This window comes from Hemicordylus capensis, chromosome 1 (assembly GCF_027244095.1).
Source record: "Hemicordylus capensis ecotype Gifberg chromosome 1, rHemCap1.1.pri, whole genome shotgun sequence".
Taxonomy (NCBI): domain Eukaryota; kingdom Metazoa; phylum Chordata; class Lepidosauria; order Squamata; family Cordylidae; genus Hemicordylus; species Hemicordylus capensis.
Window position 1 is genome coordinate 69,762,092 of NC_069657.1, and position 15,915 is coordinate 69,778,006.

Consider the following 15,915-nt stretch of genomic DNA (forward strand, 5'->3'; position numbering starts at 1 on the left):
ATCACTGCTTCCTGTTGCTCAGTTCCCCACCTCCTGCCTTTTCAAAAGGCAGGGAAACTGGGGGGACCAGTAAGTGTGAGATGTAGTGACAGTGCTTGCCACCACCAGCACCACAAGGGGAGAAAGGGCAGAGGCATGGAAAGAAAATTTCTGGCACGGGGAAGGGGCTGTGTAGTGAGTGGCATGAAGGGAGAGACCCAAGGGGGAGAGAGGGGGAGGGTTGGTGTGGCTGGGAGGGAAAGGAGGGAAAGGGTCCATTTGGGCAGGGGGCAAGAGAGCGGTGGGGAGAAACATTTCTCCATGGCATTTTTCACACAGCAGGCTTTAACACAAATTTACTGTGAGTTCAAAGCTGCCCCCCCCCCCCAAAGTAGATTTTTTTTACCCTGGATGTAAATCACTCTAATGCACAATGAAAAACCCGAATTGTGTGTGAAGTGCTCCTCAATAGCTAGCTGGGACTTTGAGGTAAATCTGGCCAATATGTGAACCCACGCCCTCCATTTTGGATAAGATGCAAACTAAAAGCCTTGTGTGAAAAATGCCCATGGCTTGGCACCACAAGTATGCAGATGGGAGTGGCAGCTCGCTGGTGGTGCTTTGGCTGGGCCTGTGTGTAGTCCCCCCACCCCCCGCACACACACACACTTCTTACTGCTTACTGCCTCATTTTTCAGTTCAGAAGAACAACAGTACATCACAGCCCTGGAGCAGTCCTCTTTTCCAGGAAATCTTGCTAAGCGTTGGTTCCATGGAAGAGGCTTTTTTACATCCCTCATAAAAACCAGAAATAACAATACACTAATTTTACAGACAGCAGTTGCAGAGCTGCCTGCCCTGTCAGCAATACAAAGAACTTTGAACAGCTTACAAAACATGAGTTAATAGTAGCAGTGCTAGTTAAAAGAAAAAGTGTCCATTGAGATCCTCGTTTCAGACTATACTCTACAAACAACCCCAAGCAGGAGATTCTGTCAACACGGACCAAAGGTGTCTTGTTTTCCCTATTCTGCTGATTTGAAACATGGGCTCAGAGAACTTTTGTGAACACTTCTTAAATTTACCAAGTGATCTAGGAAATGCTTTGGCCATATAAACACTAAAGAGCTGGACTGGATCTACAGCCCCAGAAAATAATAGTATAATGAGATGCAGTGGCTGCCACGCCAGTACAATCTTGGTCCTTGGTATTTTATTAAGCAGGGGGAGAGCCATTGGCCCTATCCATCCCCAGCACAGCATCCCTCCAGTAGCTGTTGCTGGTGTCTATCATTTCTCCTCCTCCTCCTCCTCCTCAACCCTCTTTGGGAACTTTTGTTGAAAAGTGGTATATAAATAACTGTCCTATATAAATATCCATCATGATATCTGTCACATTCATATTCATATGGTGTAGCTCTGCCATTGCAGTTTGATCCAGAATGTTGTGCCAGCGTAGCAGCTGGTATTGCCACTGCTCTCCCAGGAACAGCCACCTTCACCAGCTCTGGCACTCTGAGTGGTATTACTCAAAACTATTGTGTGTCACAAAATGGGTGAAGCAGAAAGCTGAGGATTGCATCCTGGATGTGCTGTCCTAAAAGTGTTTAGCTGCCATCTAACCAGCCAAACTGGTGCAAACATACTGATGTGAACCATGAGATATGGTTCTCTGCTTTAGTACAGGTTTCAGCTGACATGCAGTATAGTAAAAGACAGGCCTGCCCCACTTTGCCCCCAAAGGACACTGCTGTACTTTTGTCTTTGCATGCATCCATGCTCTACCACAGCTATGCATATCTCTGCACATTAATCTGGATCAGACTAAAGGTCCATCTAGTTTGGCATCTTACTTTTCACAGTGCACCATCAGATGCTTCTAGGAAGCACAAGCATGACACGATGAAGGTAGCCCTCTCTTGCTGTAGCTCAACAGCAACTGATCTTCAGTGGCATACCACTCTGAATGGCATACTACTTGTGATGGCTAGTGCCATCTAGCCAACATGATAACCAACACGGACAGATCTATTCAGATTCCAGTCTCCTACGGTTGTAATTTGATGTATATTTGTTTGGGTGTGAGCCCAAAGGGGATCTACTGCCTCATGTATGGAATCAGATGCACATACCAAAGCCTGTATTGTAATCAGAACATGCAGTGCAATCCTATCTCTGTTTGTTTGGAAGCAAATAGCATCAGTTTCAATGATGCCTTAATTTTACAGACTGGAGGCCCAGCAGATGTCACAGACAGAAACTTATGGGTTCCCACCCATTGTTTTAGTCTCAACATTCTTCCTTGTCTCTGCTGAATTATTTAGGGCTTTGCTGCCTGCAGCAGTCAGGAACTTAGAACAAGGAATGGGTCCTTCTGTTGCTGATCCCTCAGTTTTATGCCATCAAAATGCATTGCAGCCTCCATAAAACTGCTAAGTGTAAAATGTAATGACATGTTTAGAAAAGCTTGTCAAGTCAATCTGCTTGCATTTCAGTCTCCAGACTAGTATCACAGAAGGGCTTATGTTCTTTATGCTATCTTAAGACTTATAGGGCATTAAGAGAAGAGGGGCTAATTCTAAAGTGCAAATAGTGTCTTCAACACTCTAGCAATTCATCACACTTTTTGTTGATTTCCTGGCTTTTCACAGCATGAGAAACATGGAGAATGCCACAGTCATGGCCAAACCCATTGTCATGAGAAGGGCCAAGGTCATGGGCAAGGTGAATGCCACAAGAGTGAAAGTCATTGTCATGGCCAAGCTTCTGGAGAGGAATGTCGCAAGGATCAAAGTCATTGTCATGAGAAGGGCCAAGGTGAATGTCAGAAGGGTCAAGGTCATTGTCATGGACAAGCTTCTGGAGGACAGCACAAATGAAGCCTACCTGGATCGACTCTAATTTGACATAATACATGACAAATGTAATCCTTTACTATCATTATTATGGAAAAAATAAACATAGTCTATACACTGTGGGGGGAAAGAACCTAATTTGTATCTCCTTTTGACATTTTACTTAAGTCAGTTCACTTTAACAGCAGTTATTAGGAAAGATGAGAAGATGTGTTTTCTTTTTTTCAACACCTCTACCAAAGTGAATCTTGATTTTTTCAAAAGATTAGAGAGACTGTTCATAGGAACATAAGATGCTGCCATATACTGAGTCAGACCATAGGTCCCTCTCATTCAGTATTGTCTAAACAGACTGGCAGAGGCTTCTCCAAGGTTGCAGGCAGGAATCTCTCTCAGCCCTATCTTGGAGATGCTGCCAGGGAGGGAACTTGGAACCTAGATGCTCTTCCCAGAGCAGCTCCATCCCCTAAGGGGAATATCTTACAATGCTCACACTTCTAGTCTCCCATTCATATGCAACCAGAGTGGACCCTGCTTAGCTAAGGGGACAAGTCATGCTTGCTACCCCAAGACAGCTCTCTTCCAAACTCACGCATGCAAAGCACAATGGTCTGTTTCCTAGACCTATTGACTGCAGAGGTATATTAACTGATTCTCAGACTCAAACCATGGGTTAAGACGCAGCAGTTGGTTCTAGGATGGATCTTTAGGCTATTGTTTATGAAAGGTGTTTTTTAAAAAAACTTTCATTAGTTAACTGTTAAAAGTTAAAAGTTAGTTAGTTAAAAGTTACCTGTCTTTCTCATTCTCAGCTCTTGGGGGGGGGGCTGAGCCCTTTAAGGCCCTTTAAGGCCCTTTAAGGCCCATGTCCTTAGATCAGTTCCTGGCAGTCTCACAATCAATCAGAGCAAGGAGTCCCACCCAAGCATGTGAGTGCTACAGGAAGTCAGGAGGGACAGAAAAGTAGCCAGAATGGATGCAAACAAAGAAGGGGGGGGGAATCAAACTATAATTAGCTCACTGAGATAGTCCAAGCAGCTTCCAGTGGGTGCTAACTCTAGCTGATTCAGTACATCTTGATGTACATCTTCATCTCAGGAAAAATATTCCATCAGGTCTCTTGATATTATTTAGCTCCGATGATAAGGCACATTCCAAGGACATGGCCAGGCAACAGTTACTGGTAACCCGACCATGACAGGCCCCCAAAAAGTGTTTTTTATCAAAACAACAAGACGGGAAGGTTTGGTCAGAAACTATATGCATACTATGGTCAATCATTTTGCTTTCTTTGAAGGATTCGGAATACACAAATACAAAGCGTATTTCTCCTGTCTCTAGTACTTGGGAGGCACCAAGAAAATCTCTCTCTCTCTCTCTCTCTCTCTCTCTCTCTCACTCACGCACACACACACCCTCCTCCCCCCCTCCTCCTCGAATAGTTGTGACCCCGATAGATAGGATGTGCTCGGGAAAGTCTAGAGAGACCATAGAAGATGCTGTCCACTCAGCCGCTCAGCAGCCCGAAACAGCGCTCTCAGGTCGGCCTCCCCCTCCCTTTGCTGCGATTGGACCACGTGCCCGGCTCGGTCCGGTCCCCTCCCCAATAGGTTCCCGCTGGATTAGCGCACGCGCTTTGTCGGCGAGGGCGCAGCCGCTGCGGCTCTGGAGAAAGCGTTCAGCACCGCGGAGCTGCGGTCAGCGCCTTTCTCCTGCCCCCACCCCCACCCACCCCCAGGCAGCGCTGCCCGCAGGAAGGCAAGGGCGCCGAGGGCCATGGAAGGGGCGGCAGGTCCCCAGTCACTGGACGAGGCGGCTGCGGGCGAGAGGGCAGAGGCGACGCGCCCAGAGAAAGGATGCTGCTCCTCCAGGTAAGGCTCGGGTACCAGGCGCGGGCTTGGGCTGCCGGTCGGACAGACTCCACGCGTGCAGCAGAGCCCTCCCCTTCCTTGGCTCTTGCGTCCTCCTCGGGGTCCTCCATGCCTTTCCCCTCTACCAGCCCTAAGCCCGCTCCATTCCGCCACTCCCGCCCCGCTTCCATTGCCAGCGCTGAGTGCCAACCCAGGCCAGCCGTTCATTTCCCAGACAATGGAGGCGATCTCCCCCGGGCGACGGGAGGTGAGGGAGGGACCTGCTGCTGCTCCCAGCAACCCTGCAGACGCCTCGGCTTCATCCCTGCTGTAGGGCGCCGCTGTCAGCGGATCACCCTCCCTGCAAAAGTTGGCATCGCAGAGTGGAGCGCTGGAGCGTCGTGCGCGACCCCGTGCACCAGCCGGGGCAGGCTGCAATGCCTTCTCCCGGGTTTCAGTCCGGTTGGCTCTCGCATCCCCGCCACGCGTGTTTGCTGTTTCCTCGAGGTGTCGGAGGCTGCCTGCGGCCGCCGGGTAAACAAGGGATTCTGTCAAACTCTTGCAGTGCACGCAGCCAGTGACACTTCGGGAAGCCATCCCCAGCAAACCTCCTTCAATCCGAACGGGGCTAATGTCTCTGCATGTTCTACTAGTAGTGATATCAAACGAGCCCATCTGCACATCTGTCGCCACGCTGGTGTGTGCCTTTTTATCCTCGATGGAAGTGACGTGCGTTGCCCTAGATCCTTGAGGAGAGCTGTCATTTGTGTCAGAGAGAATTTCCTGCTCCTAGAGCCCCAAATGAGACACAACAAAAGGAGGAAATCTCTTCTGTGGTGCGCGCCACAAACAAAAGAAACAGGAGGCAAATTTTGCCCAGATTCCCCGCTAAGCAAACACAAAGAAGGCGGAGCAAAGTCTGGGCTGGGCAGACTGGATGATCCCTAGTCTATAGTACTGGTTGACCCTGCAACCATCAGGTGTCAGATACAGAACAAGAGTAAAGGCTGGCATCCATAAAACAGCTATAGCGCCAGGGGTGTGATTTTTCCCTGCAGGGTGCAATGGGATGAAAGAAGCCATTATCAGAGGAAGGTATCCTAATGATAGTCCTTAGGGGAGAAAGCAGGAGGGTGTTGGGGTGTGGATTCAGAAGACATTCTTTAAGAGATAGCTCCTAGATGGATTATCTTCATGGACCATTGAGTATGAAGATATATGTGTACACAATAAATGTGAAAAGGTCTGGAAACTTCAGTCAATCCATAGATTAAGACTGCAATCCTGGAAATAAGCCCCATTCAGTAGATATGTTTTCAAGTAAACTTGCATAGGATGCACTGTAAAAGGTTTAGTTACAAGTTACAAATCCTGCCTGTAGTCAGTGGGATCACTGGGAGCAATAAAACGCTGCGGACATATGGCAAAAGCTATGCTTTCTTTGTCTTTCTTCTGTCAAATCTGATAAGAAGATAATGCAGAGATGTTTTCTAGTTTGCATCTAAAAGCTGGCACCCTTCCAAGTGAAATTATTACAGCTTTCCTTCCTCTGATACAACCCACGAGCAATTTAAAAGGACAATGTTTGTTCAAATTCCTTGTGGAATTGAGCTGAACTCTGTTTTGAGTTTGCCTCAACATTCATGTCATGAAGAATGGCTCTATTAGCTGCGACTAGTCATGCTAGCTAAATGGAACCCCCATGTTCAGAGGCAGTATATCACTGAATACCAGACGCTGGTGATAAACGCAACTGGGGAGGGCTGTTGCATTCATGCCTGCTCACAAACTTCCTGAATAACTGCTGTTGGAAACCAAATGCTGGAGCAGATGGTCTTCAGTCTGATCCAGCTGGGCTTTTTATGTTCAGTATCAATGCTTTTTAAACCTGGAACTTCCACAGTAGTGATGGGTCTTGAATGTTCTTTTTTCTAATATATGTGCTTATATATCCCAAATGTGATAGAAAATATATCCCAAATGTGATAGAAAACTCAAAGTGGCCACTCCTTTAAAAATGAGTAGCAGCTTTTGTTTATTCAAATTCTAATAGTTTCAAGAAACTTCACTTTTTTCAACGTCTTCACAAAAGTGCCTGCACTGAGATTTTGCATCATGTAAATGGCCATTAAATTAATTAATTTTAATTACAGATTAAAAGCCAGACTAACAATTTTTTTTAAGTTATTGGTTGGCTGCACTAGTGAAAATATGGACAAGAACCAATTACATCAGGGCAAAGAAGGTCATAATACTTAATGAAATGTTTGTACATGCATGCATACTAGCCCTATTCAGGCCGTATGTTGTACAAGTGTACAGATGTCTGTACATGAACTTGGGTACAGACTCCACATAGTACAGGTGCAAATATTTTACAAATGACATTATGCAAGAGTAAGCACATTGGAAAGAAAAGACTTACTCTTGTGTAACATTTGTGCAATATTTGAGTTTGCTCAATTGTGCAACTTGTGTGCATGCAACGTTACAGAGCTGATGTACCCTTGCATGGTATGTCAGCCAGGAATTCTACTTCTGAACCTATGTTCAGCATAGCATGTGAAAAACTATAGCCGGATTCAGACGTTATAAAAATGTCCTGCTCTAGCTGTGCGCAGTGGGGTGAAGGGGGAGGAAGTCCCTCCCCAGCCATGTCACTCACCTGTGCGGCCCACTGTTCATGCTTACAGAGGGGCTTGTCTCCTGCTAATTATCCCCTGCTAATTGAACAAAGAGGCAGCTTTTAAAAGTAATGATTCTATTTAGCAGGGGGAGAGCAACTGGCCCTTTCCATCCCCAGCACAGCATCCTTCCAGTGGCTGTTGCTGGTGGCTGTCTTGTTTTTCTTTTTTAGATTGTGAACCCTTTGGGGACAGGGAGCCATTTTTATTTATCTATTTATATCTATATAAACCGCTTTGAAAACTTTTTGTTGAAAAGTGGTATATAAATATTCTTTGTATTTGTATTCGTATAAGAGCCCTACCTGTGGTGGCAGGCACTTCCATGATTGCACGACTGGATTGATCCACCCTCACAATCATGGAAGAACCTCCCAGGTAGGGCTCTTCCTGCTTCATACAAGCCTCACTGTGTGTGTGAGTGGCGGGGTGCACAGGTGAGTGACACGGCAGGGGCGGGACTTCCTCCTCTTTCGCCCCGCTGTGCACAGCTACAGCAGGGCATTTTTACAATGTCTGATTCAGGCTTATATATGTATATAGATCTGTGCCTTATACTGTACACTTGTAGTTGAGACTATAATGTGTGAATAAGGTTATGTTTTGTGCAGGTTTGGATTAAAAGACATAGGTGCATGCTAAGGGTATGTTGTGTTTTTAAAAGTCTGGTACTTCCATTGAACCAGATTTAAATGGTACATGTCATGACATTGCAGCAGGAAGGGATCCCTGCTGCACCCTAAGATCTTGAGGAGGGACTCTTTTTCACTTTAGTGCCACTATGACATCTTGAGATGGTGGGCTAGTGGTACATGTAGTGATATTACAAGACATAAGCATTCCATGTTAGAACAGATGAAAGGTTTGTCAAGCTGAGGATGCTTTCTCTTTGACATTGGCCAGCCAGAGTCCCCAGGGAAGCTCATGAGCTCAGCAAGATTGTGGTAGCCATTCTCTGTCATTTGCATGAAAATCTAATCATCAGCAGTCTACTGCCTCTGGGTGCGGCATATTTAAAGCATAGCCATGTGAGGTTCTTTCATCCTTTCTTGCACTGTAGGCTCTGGAAATAAAACATATTTATATATTAAAATTAAACAAAACCTATTAATACTTAAAACTCCACTTTGATATCAGCCTATGGGGATCTGACATGTTCTATTGCTTTCTATATATGTTGCAATTCTGTCTGGTGAAGAGTTCTGTGTAACTCAAAAACTTGCTGAATCCTTACAAGTAGGCCCAATTACAAAACAAATTGTCATCCAGCTGGCCGTTTATGTAGAAATCCCACTGGAATATGCCATGCAGATTTAGAACCCTAAATCTCAGCATGTCCAGAGTGACTTCATTCCTGGCTCAGCTCAAAGTGATGTCATTGTTGGCTCAGCCCTCAACACATCACTGTCATTTCCCATCTGCTTATTCACAGATACAACTTTGTTGAGGAGGGCTAGGCAAAATTTGTCTTGAAATCTCTGATAATCCACCTTTCCTCATTGTTTTAGTCAAAGCCTGTCTCTTAGGGGAGGCATTGTAACTCACTAGTAGTGTGCCTGCTGTGCTTGTAGAAGGTCTCAGGTTCCATTGCTGACTTTTCTAGGTAGGGCCGCAGGGAAAGACATTGAATCCTGGAAAGATGCAGCCAGTCAGTGAAAACAATGTGGATATACAGTAGGTGGGTCAATGGTCTGATTCAAAATAAGGCAGCTTTATATGTCCATCATATTTCTCATTTGGACATTAGCAGGTCTTTGCAAAATTAAAAAGGGTTCCCACAAAGAGGTGTGCTTGGTTTGAGATGCACAAGACTAAAAATGTTCAGATTTAACACGTAGAGATATCTGAAAAATAGTTGAGCACTATACTCTATCTATACTGGCCGACATGGTGGGGAAAATTACTCAGAACAGTCCCATTGAAATTAAAAGGACAAGTTAGGAATTGTCTAACTTGTCCTTTTATTTTCAGTGGGACTACTGTGAGTAATTTTTCTCATCATGTTAGCCATTCTATTTAATTATGTCTTCATCTGCTCCAGTGTTTTGTACTATTTTATATTCAGGAAGAATGTTCTTAATCTTATACAAAACGTGTGAATGGCCAATTTAATGTGGGAAACATTTTAAAGGTGCAGTTCTATGTTCTTGGTATCACTTCAGATCACTTTCAGTCCTGGATTCCATTTCTATAACATCATCACCTTATCATATCAGCGGAATATGAATGCGGGGGATGGGGGAGATCACCGCTTCTGCATTCATGTTCTATACTCCCTGTTTTAGGTGTTGCGCTCTTTCAAAGTCTCAGAAAATGGATCTGACATTTTGTCCTCTATCTCCACTATAAAACCCAGTTCAGAAACCTTCTTCCATAAATCCCAGGGGGAGATATTGTGATGCCTACACAGAAATTGGCAAACAACATGAGGCTTCAGATCAGCAGGGATTTTTTTAAAATATGAAAAAATAATTGCTAATAGTATTTGATAAAGACTATCACTGCAGAAAGAAGCCTGTTTGTTTGTTTGTTTTGTTTTGTTTGTTTGCTTGCTTGCGTGTGTGTGTATGAGAGAGAGAGAGAGAGAGAGAGAGAGAGAGAATTTTTTTAACTTCTAGTATTCTGATGCAATACAGCAACAGGATTCCTTCATATTCCTAGTTTTTCTACCTGTATCAATAACTTCCAAGATTTCCCAGAAATGGGGAAAGAGGGTACATAAGTAATCCATGCTTTACCTTTTTGTGAAACATGTTTTGTTTCTGAGATAGAATAATATTGTGAAGAAACAATTCATATGTTTCCCCATGGCGAGCTGTTTGTTTTCCTGATGAATGTAAGACTCATGCCTCCTTGGAGGCAATTGTGCAGTCTTTGATTTTTAAAAGCTGCTGGAATGTAATAATCACCTTCCAGTTCCTAATTTACCACTTCTGAGCAAGGTGATTGACAACTCCAGAAATTCTGGATGAAGCTCATTTAGATCCTCGGTCTTGCTTCAGGTCCAGTATTGGTGCTGAAACTGCTTTGGTCACTCTGATGGATGATCTAAACTAGGAGATATTCATGAGGGATGTAAATATGAGCATGTTGATTATTCTGGACCTCTCAGCTGCTTTTGACCCCACTGATCATAGCAGCCTTTTAGGCTGCCTTCCTGGGGGAACTGTGTTGTGGTGATTCTATGACAGAATCCAAAAGGTGGTGCTGGGAGGAAGGCTGCGCTGTCCTAAGGAACTTGGCTTACAGCAGGGCTGCTCAACTTCAGCCCTCCTGCAGACATTGGCCTACAACTCCCATAATCCCTGGCTATTGGCCACTGTGGCTGGGGATTATGGGAGCTGTAGTCCAAAAACAGATGGGGGGGGGCAAAGTTGAGCAGGCCTGGCTTAAAGGGTTTTGCAGAGTTCGATCTTTTCTGCCATACTTTTTAACGTCTAGATGAAACCACTGGGAGGTATCATCCAAAAATTTGGGTGGTGGTCAGGGGTGATGACACTCATCTATTTTTCTCAACACAGCGAGATATGGTGGGAGAAGCCCTGAACAGGTGTCTGAGGTCAGTAATGGACTGTATGAGGGTGAGCAATGATATAGAACCTCCATGTTCAAAGGCAGTTCACCACTGCCTTATCCCTTGCCACCACCTTCCATGCCCTCACGTCCATTCACCATCTTCCACTGCTTTGCACGTCCTCACAAGGTCCCTGACACCTCACCACCATCTCACATTACCTCTTAAGTCCATTTGCTACCTCACCCTCCCAAACTCCCACTCCTATGCCCCCTCACAAGCTTATTCACCATACTGTGGCCACCTCATATGCCCTCCTGTCACCTCATCACCACTTCTCATACCCTTGCGAGTCCATTTGCCCCCCTGCCACTGCCTTGCACACCCTTGTGAGGCTGCTGCCAACAAGCTGCCCCCTTGCTTTCCCTTTGCCCCTCTGCTGACACTTCACATGCCCTTGCAAGGCCCACTGCACCTTGCCACTGCCCCGTGGAGGGAGAAAACAAAAGTCCATAAAAAGCGGGGGGGGGGGATTTGTTTAACTACAGAAGTGCCAGAGTTCTCCTAGATTCTCCTTATCAAACCGATAAGTTCAGAACCAGGAAGACACTCTCTCAAATTTGCCAGTATTTGTTCCTTAATAGGCAAAATCACTGATCTGTATCCTTAGCTGATGTTACCTTCATATTAGGAAGACTTCAGAGGCTAACCAGTGGTAGTGGGGAATAGAAGAAGTAACATTGGCAGGTCAGAAGGCCGTTACAAGGGGAAGGGAAATCAGAAATCTAATAGCTGTTTCCATTTCCTGCTGTCCTGCCAGCTCTTTAATGTTGGGGAGCAGTGCCAACTACCCACAGAGCTAGGGATGTGCCCGAACCGGTTCGGAGGCCATGCTGGAGGCCTCCGAACCGATCCGGATCCGAGCCGGTCCTGCGGCTTGGCATGGAGGGGGGTTGTAGCTTTAAGGGTGGGGGGGGTAGTACTCCCCCCCCGCCGCTCTTCCCCCTCCGGCGCTGTGGTTTTTTGTAAAGTTTCTGGGGCGGCAGCGTTCCCCGCTGCCGCCCCTGCCCCCGTCGTTAGCCTGCCATTACCGAAGTATGTAACACGCATGTGCCCGCTCCGGCGCGCATGTGCACCCACCGCCCCGCGCATGCTCCGCATACGTCATACATCGACGTGTGACGTACGCGGAGCGCGCACGCGGCGGCGGGTGCGCACACGCGCCGGAGCGGGTGCATGCGTGTTACGTACTTCGGCAATGGCAGGCTAACGACGGGGGCAGGAGCGACAGCGGGGAACGCTGCCGCCCCAGAAACTTTACAAAAAACCACAGCACCGGAGGGGGAAGAGCGGCCGGGGGGGGGGTAAGTACTACCCCTCGCCCTTAAAGCTACAACCCCCCCATGCCAAACCGGACCGGTTCGGAGGCCATGCACATCCCTACACAGAGCCTCAACTTGCTCATTTGTAATGCCTGATTGGTCCAGAATAAATAAGAAATAATCCATGATCTGATTATTAATGAAGGGGCCAACCTGGTATGCATCACAGAGACTTAGCTGTGGGAGGCCAGTGGTCCAATCTAATCCCAGCTTCTCCTTCCAGGGTACTCTGTTGAGGATCAGGTGAGGGGACACGGGCAGTAGACATGATTGTTCCTAAGCATCCTCTCCTACCCATTTCAAAATTGGCCCCTTGGTATATGGAAGAACTGTGGGAGCTGAAGTGGCAAGGTAGATGACTGGAGAACAAGGGGGAAAAGACTTGACTCAAATCCGACATATTACAACATAGAGAGCATTTGAAGCAAGAAGATTGCAAGCCAATTGGAAGCCAGTGCCAAAAACAGGAAACAAAGGGGAAACAGCCTGCCAAAATGCTGCTTGGAATGCTAGGAATATTCCAACTTGGAACAGAGTAGTTCTGTTCCGAGCTCAAAACAGGCCCGTTTTGAGTTGGAACTTTCTGAGCTCGGAATTTTCTACATATCCCTAAAACCAACCAACCAACCAATTCTTCAAAATATATAATAGATTAAACTGAAAATTGCTCCGAAGATATTTATACATGGCATCACAGGTACCAGCCAATCAGTGCTGTACACAGCTTGCTTGTGCTGCAAACATGCAGAAATGGTTTACTTTGAGCTCAATCCTGGAAAGAAGACCACAGGTGAGTGTGCTTCTACAGCAATCCCACCACCCCAATTGCATATGTAGGTACACTAGGGATGTGCACAGAACCGGCTGGCCCGGTTTGGTTCTAGAGCAAACTGCACTTGAACCCTACTGGGCCAGTTCAGTTCAGCACCCTGGTGAACCCCCTTGAATTTGGTTCGGGGGTTCACGAGCGTTTAAAGGCTTAATTTTTTTAAAGACTTTGCAGCCCTCCGTGGGGTTCCTGGAGGTGGCAGGGGGTGGGGGTCCATGGGTGCCAGCATGGGGGACACTGCTGGCCTTCTATATGCCCCCCAAGAGCCAGTTTGGCTGGCTCTGTACCTGTTCAGGAGGTCTTCAGCAGGTTTTCGGCCTTCTCCTGGTGGGGTGGGGGCCATGCTGGGGGCTGGGCACCTGCGCAGTAGGCCTCTCTGCATGGCCTCTGCATGCGCCCAAATGGGTGCAAACCAGCTCTTGGGGGACATATAGAAGGCCAGCGGGGGGAGGGAGATCCCCGTGGACCCCCTGCCGCTTCCAGGAACCTCATGGAAGGCTGCAAAGGTTAAAAAAAATTAAGACCTTTAAACTTTCATGAACCCCCCGAACTATTGGGGGGGTCGGTCTGAGGTTGGACAGAACAGGGGGGGGTTCGGTTTGACCCCGACCGGTCAAACCGAACCATTTCTACCTCGAACAGGTTTGGAGTCGAACCTGTTTGCACATCCCTAGTACACACCCTTTTTCTTAGCTTCCTTCCTCTTCCTGCTTCTCATCAGATTATGATTACTTGTTTCTGGTCAAAACAGGAATCTTTTAAGCATTGTTTTATGAAAGTGTTAAGAAGGACAAATAAGAGAGCAGCTGCAATGGAAAAACTGGAGCGACTGATCTCCAATTTCTCTTTGTCTCTGATTAGCTGAATCTCTCTTTTGTTTCTCTCTTGGTTGCATCCAGCTGAACTAGACATAATGGAGCTGCCAGACCACCACTTGTAAACCTCAGGCTTCTGCTCTTGCTCTAGTCCCAACATTGCTGAATGCATTGCAGTGTTATGACTGAGAATCACTGCCCACCAAGAACTCTTCCTTTGTTGCTTTTTTGAGTTGAATCATTACTAATGAATTAATGGATGAAAATAAATATGACAGTATCCCAGTGCAATGAAGATAACCATTTCTCTCTATTAAATAGCACTGGCATATCATCTGTTCTCTACAAAAGTCATCTTAGTGTGCTGCCCAAATAAAGGGATACATAGATTGCTGTGTGTGTCTGTTTTTCATCGCTGCTTTTCGTCACTGAGGTCATAGCAAAAAAGTGGTTTTAAAAAAACAAATGAGGAGAGCTAATTTGCTCAGCAGGCAGTTAATACCATTGGCTTGTCATTTTCATTGACCAGGCAGGTGTGAAACTACTGTTGGGTCTTATTTATTTATTTTATTATTATTTATTTAACATATTTTTATACCACCCAAAACTTACATCTCTGGGTGGTTTACAAGATTAAAAAGTAAAACATTAATTAAAAACAAAAACCCAGCCTTCTGCCCCAGCCCGCTCTCCCTCCCAAGCCTTCTACCCCAGTCCCCTCCCCCCAAGCCTTCTGCCCCAGCTTGCTCCCTCCTCCGTTTCCCCCTCTTTCTTTCTCTCTTTTTCGCTCTCTCATTCATGCTCCCCCCCCCACGCTTTTTAGCCTGCTTGTGTTTCCCCCGCTGGCCGTTGCTACCTCCTCCTTCCTCCAGTCCCCAGTGTCAGACTCGGGCTGCCAAGCGTTCAGCCGGCTCCTTCCTGCATGGCCCTCCCTCTAGCAAGCATCTTCCGAAGCGGCCAGCCGTTTGTCTCTGCCCAGCCAGGCTCCACCGCTTTCTCTCCCCGCAGCTTCCCCCCTCCCTTCTGCCCCAGTCCGTTCAGTTCTCCTCTCCGCTTGCCCGCTTTCCTTCTTTTCCTTTCCTCCCTAAGCGGCCACTTCCCTACACGGCCAACCGCTGCCCAGCCAATCCGGCGTCTCCGCTGCCCAGCCAATCCGCTGTGTTGCCAGGACGCATCCCCACAGAGGCACGTCTACGAGAAGTAATATAATAGATAGTCTAAAGATTCTACCAGGATCCTGCAAGCCACTCAAAAATGCTTATATGCAGATTATAGTGTGTTTCATTTACTCTTGGCTTACAAAGCCAATCAACATATTTTAGAAATTTGTTTAGTACATAACAACAGAGATGGACAATGCATGGAATCTAGTGCTTCCAGTTCAACCCCACAGCCATAGTAGCTTATGCTACACAAAACTGCCAGTTACCACGCCTACGAAGATGTTTTTCCTTAGTACTGGACAGTATAAAGACCAAGATCAGGATCAGTGATCAGCATCAATAGGCAGCTATTGAGGGCCCGCTGCTGATCTCTGCTGTCACTACAGCGCCCACAGCATTTTTGTAGTGGTGGTGGAGGCACTGCCCTGGGGCTCACTCAGGTAGGAGGGGCCTCAGAAAAGCAGCATAGCAACAAATGTACACTCAAACCATATTGCAGATCCCATGCAAACCACATTGCAGTAAAATCCAGGTAAAATGCAGGGAGCAGCAATAAATATAAGTTCACTATTAAGCAAAAAGCCAGGCCACTCAGCACTAGGTGAAATCTCTGGGGAGAACATTCCACACTTAAGAAGACCACAGGAAAAGCCTCCTTTTCTTTATTACTGCTCTCCAGTCACCAGTCACCACCCATTTAAAATCCAAAGGCAAAAGCACCTGGAGAAGGGCCTGTAAAGATCGTCTGAATTACTGGGCAGGTTCATGTTATAAAGGAGCTGACGGTCCTTTCGATAAACAAGTCCCAAGCCATAAGGTCAGTGTCACCGCTTTGAATTGTACC

At 46.5% G+C, this 15,915-nt stretch overlaps 1 protein-coding gene across 1 annotated transcript in view; it reads left to right on the plus strand.

Annotated features, from left to right (window-relative positions):
* The first annotated feature begins 4,531 nt into the window (after positions 1 to 4,531).
* The window catches only part of DISP2 (dispatched RND transporter family member 2), a 36,454-nt gene continuing 25,070 nt past the window's right edge, over positions 4,532 to 15,915 (plus strand). The window contains exon 1 of the mRNA XM_053273416.1: positions 4,532 to 4,705. Coding sequence (XP_053129391.1) covers positions 4,611 to 4,705 — 95 coding nt within the window. The 5' untranslated portion in view covers positions 4,532 to 4,610. The remainder of the gene's footprint in view (positions 4,706 to 15,915) is intronic.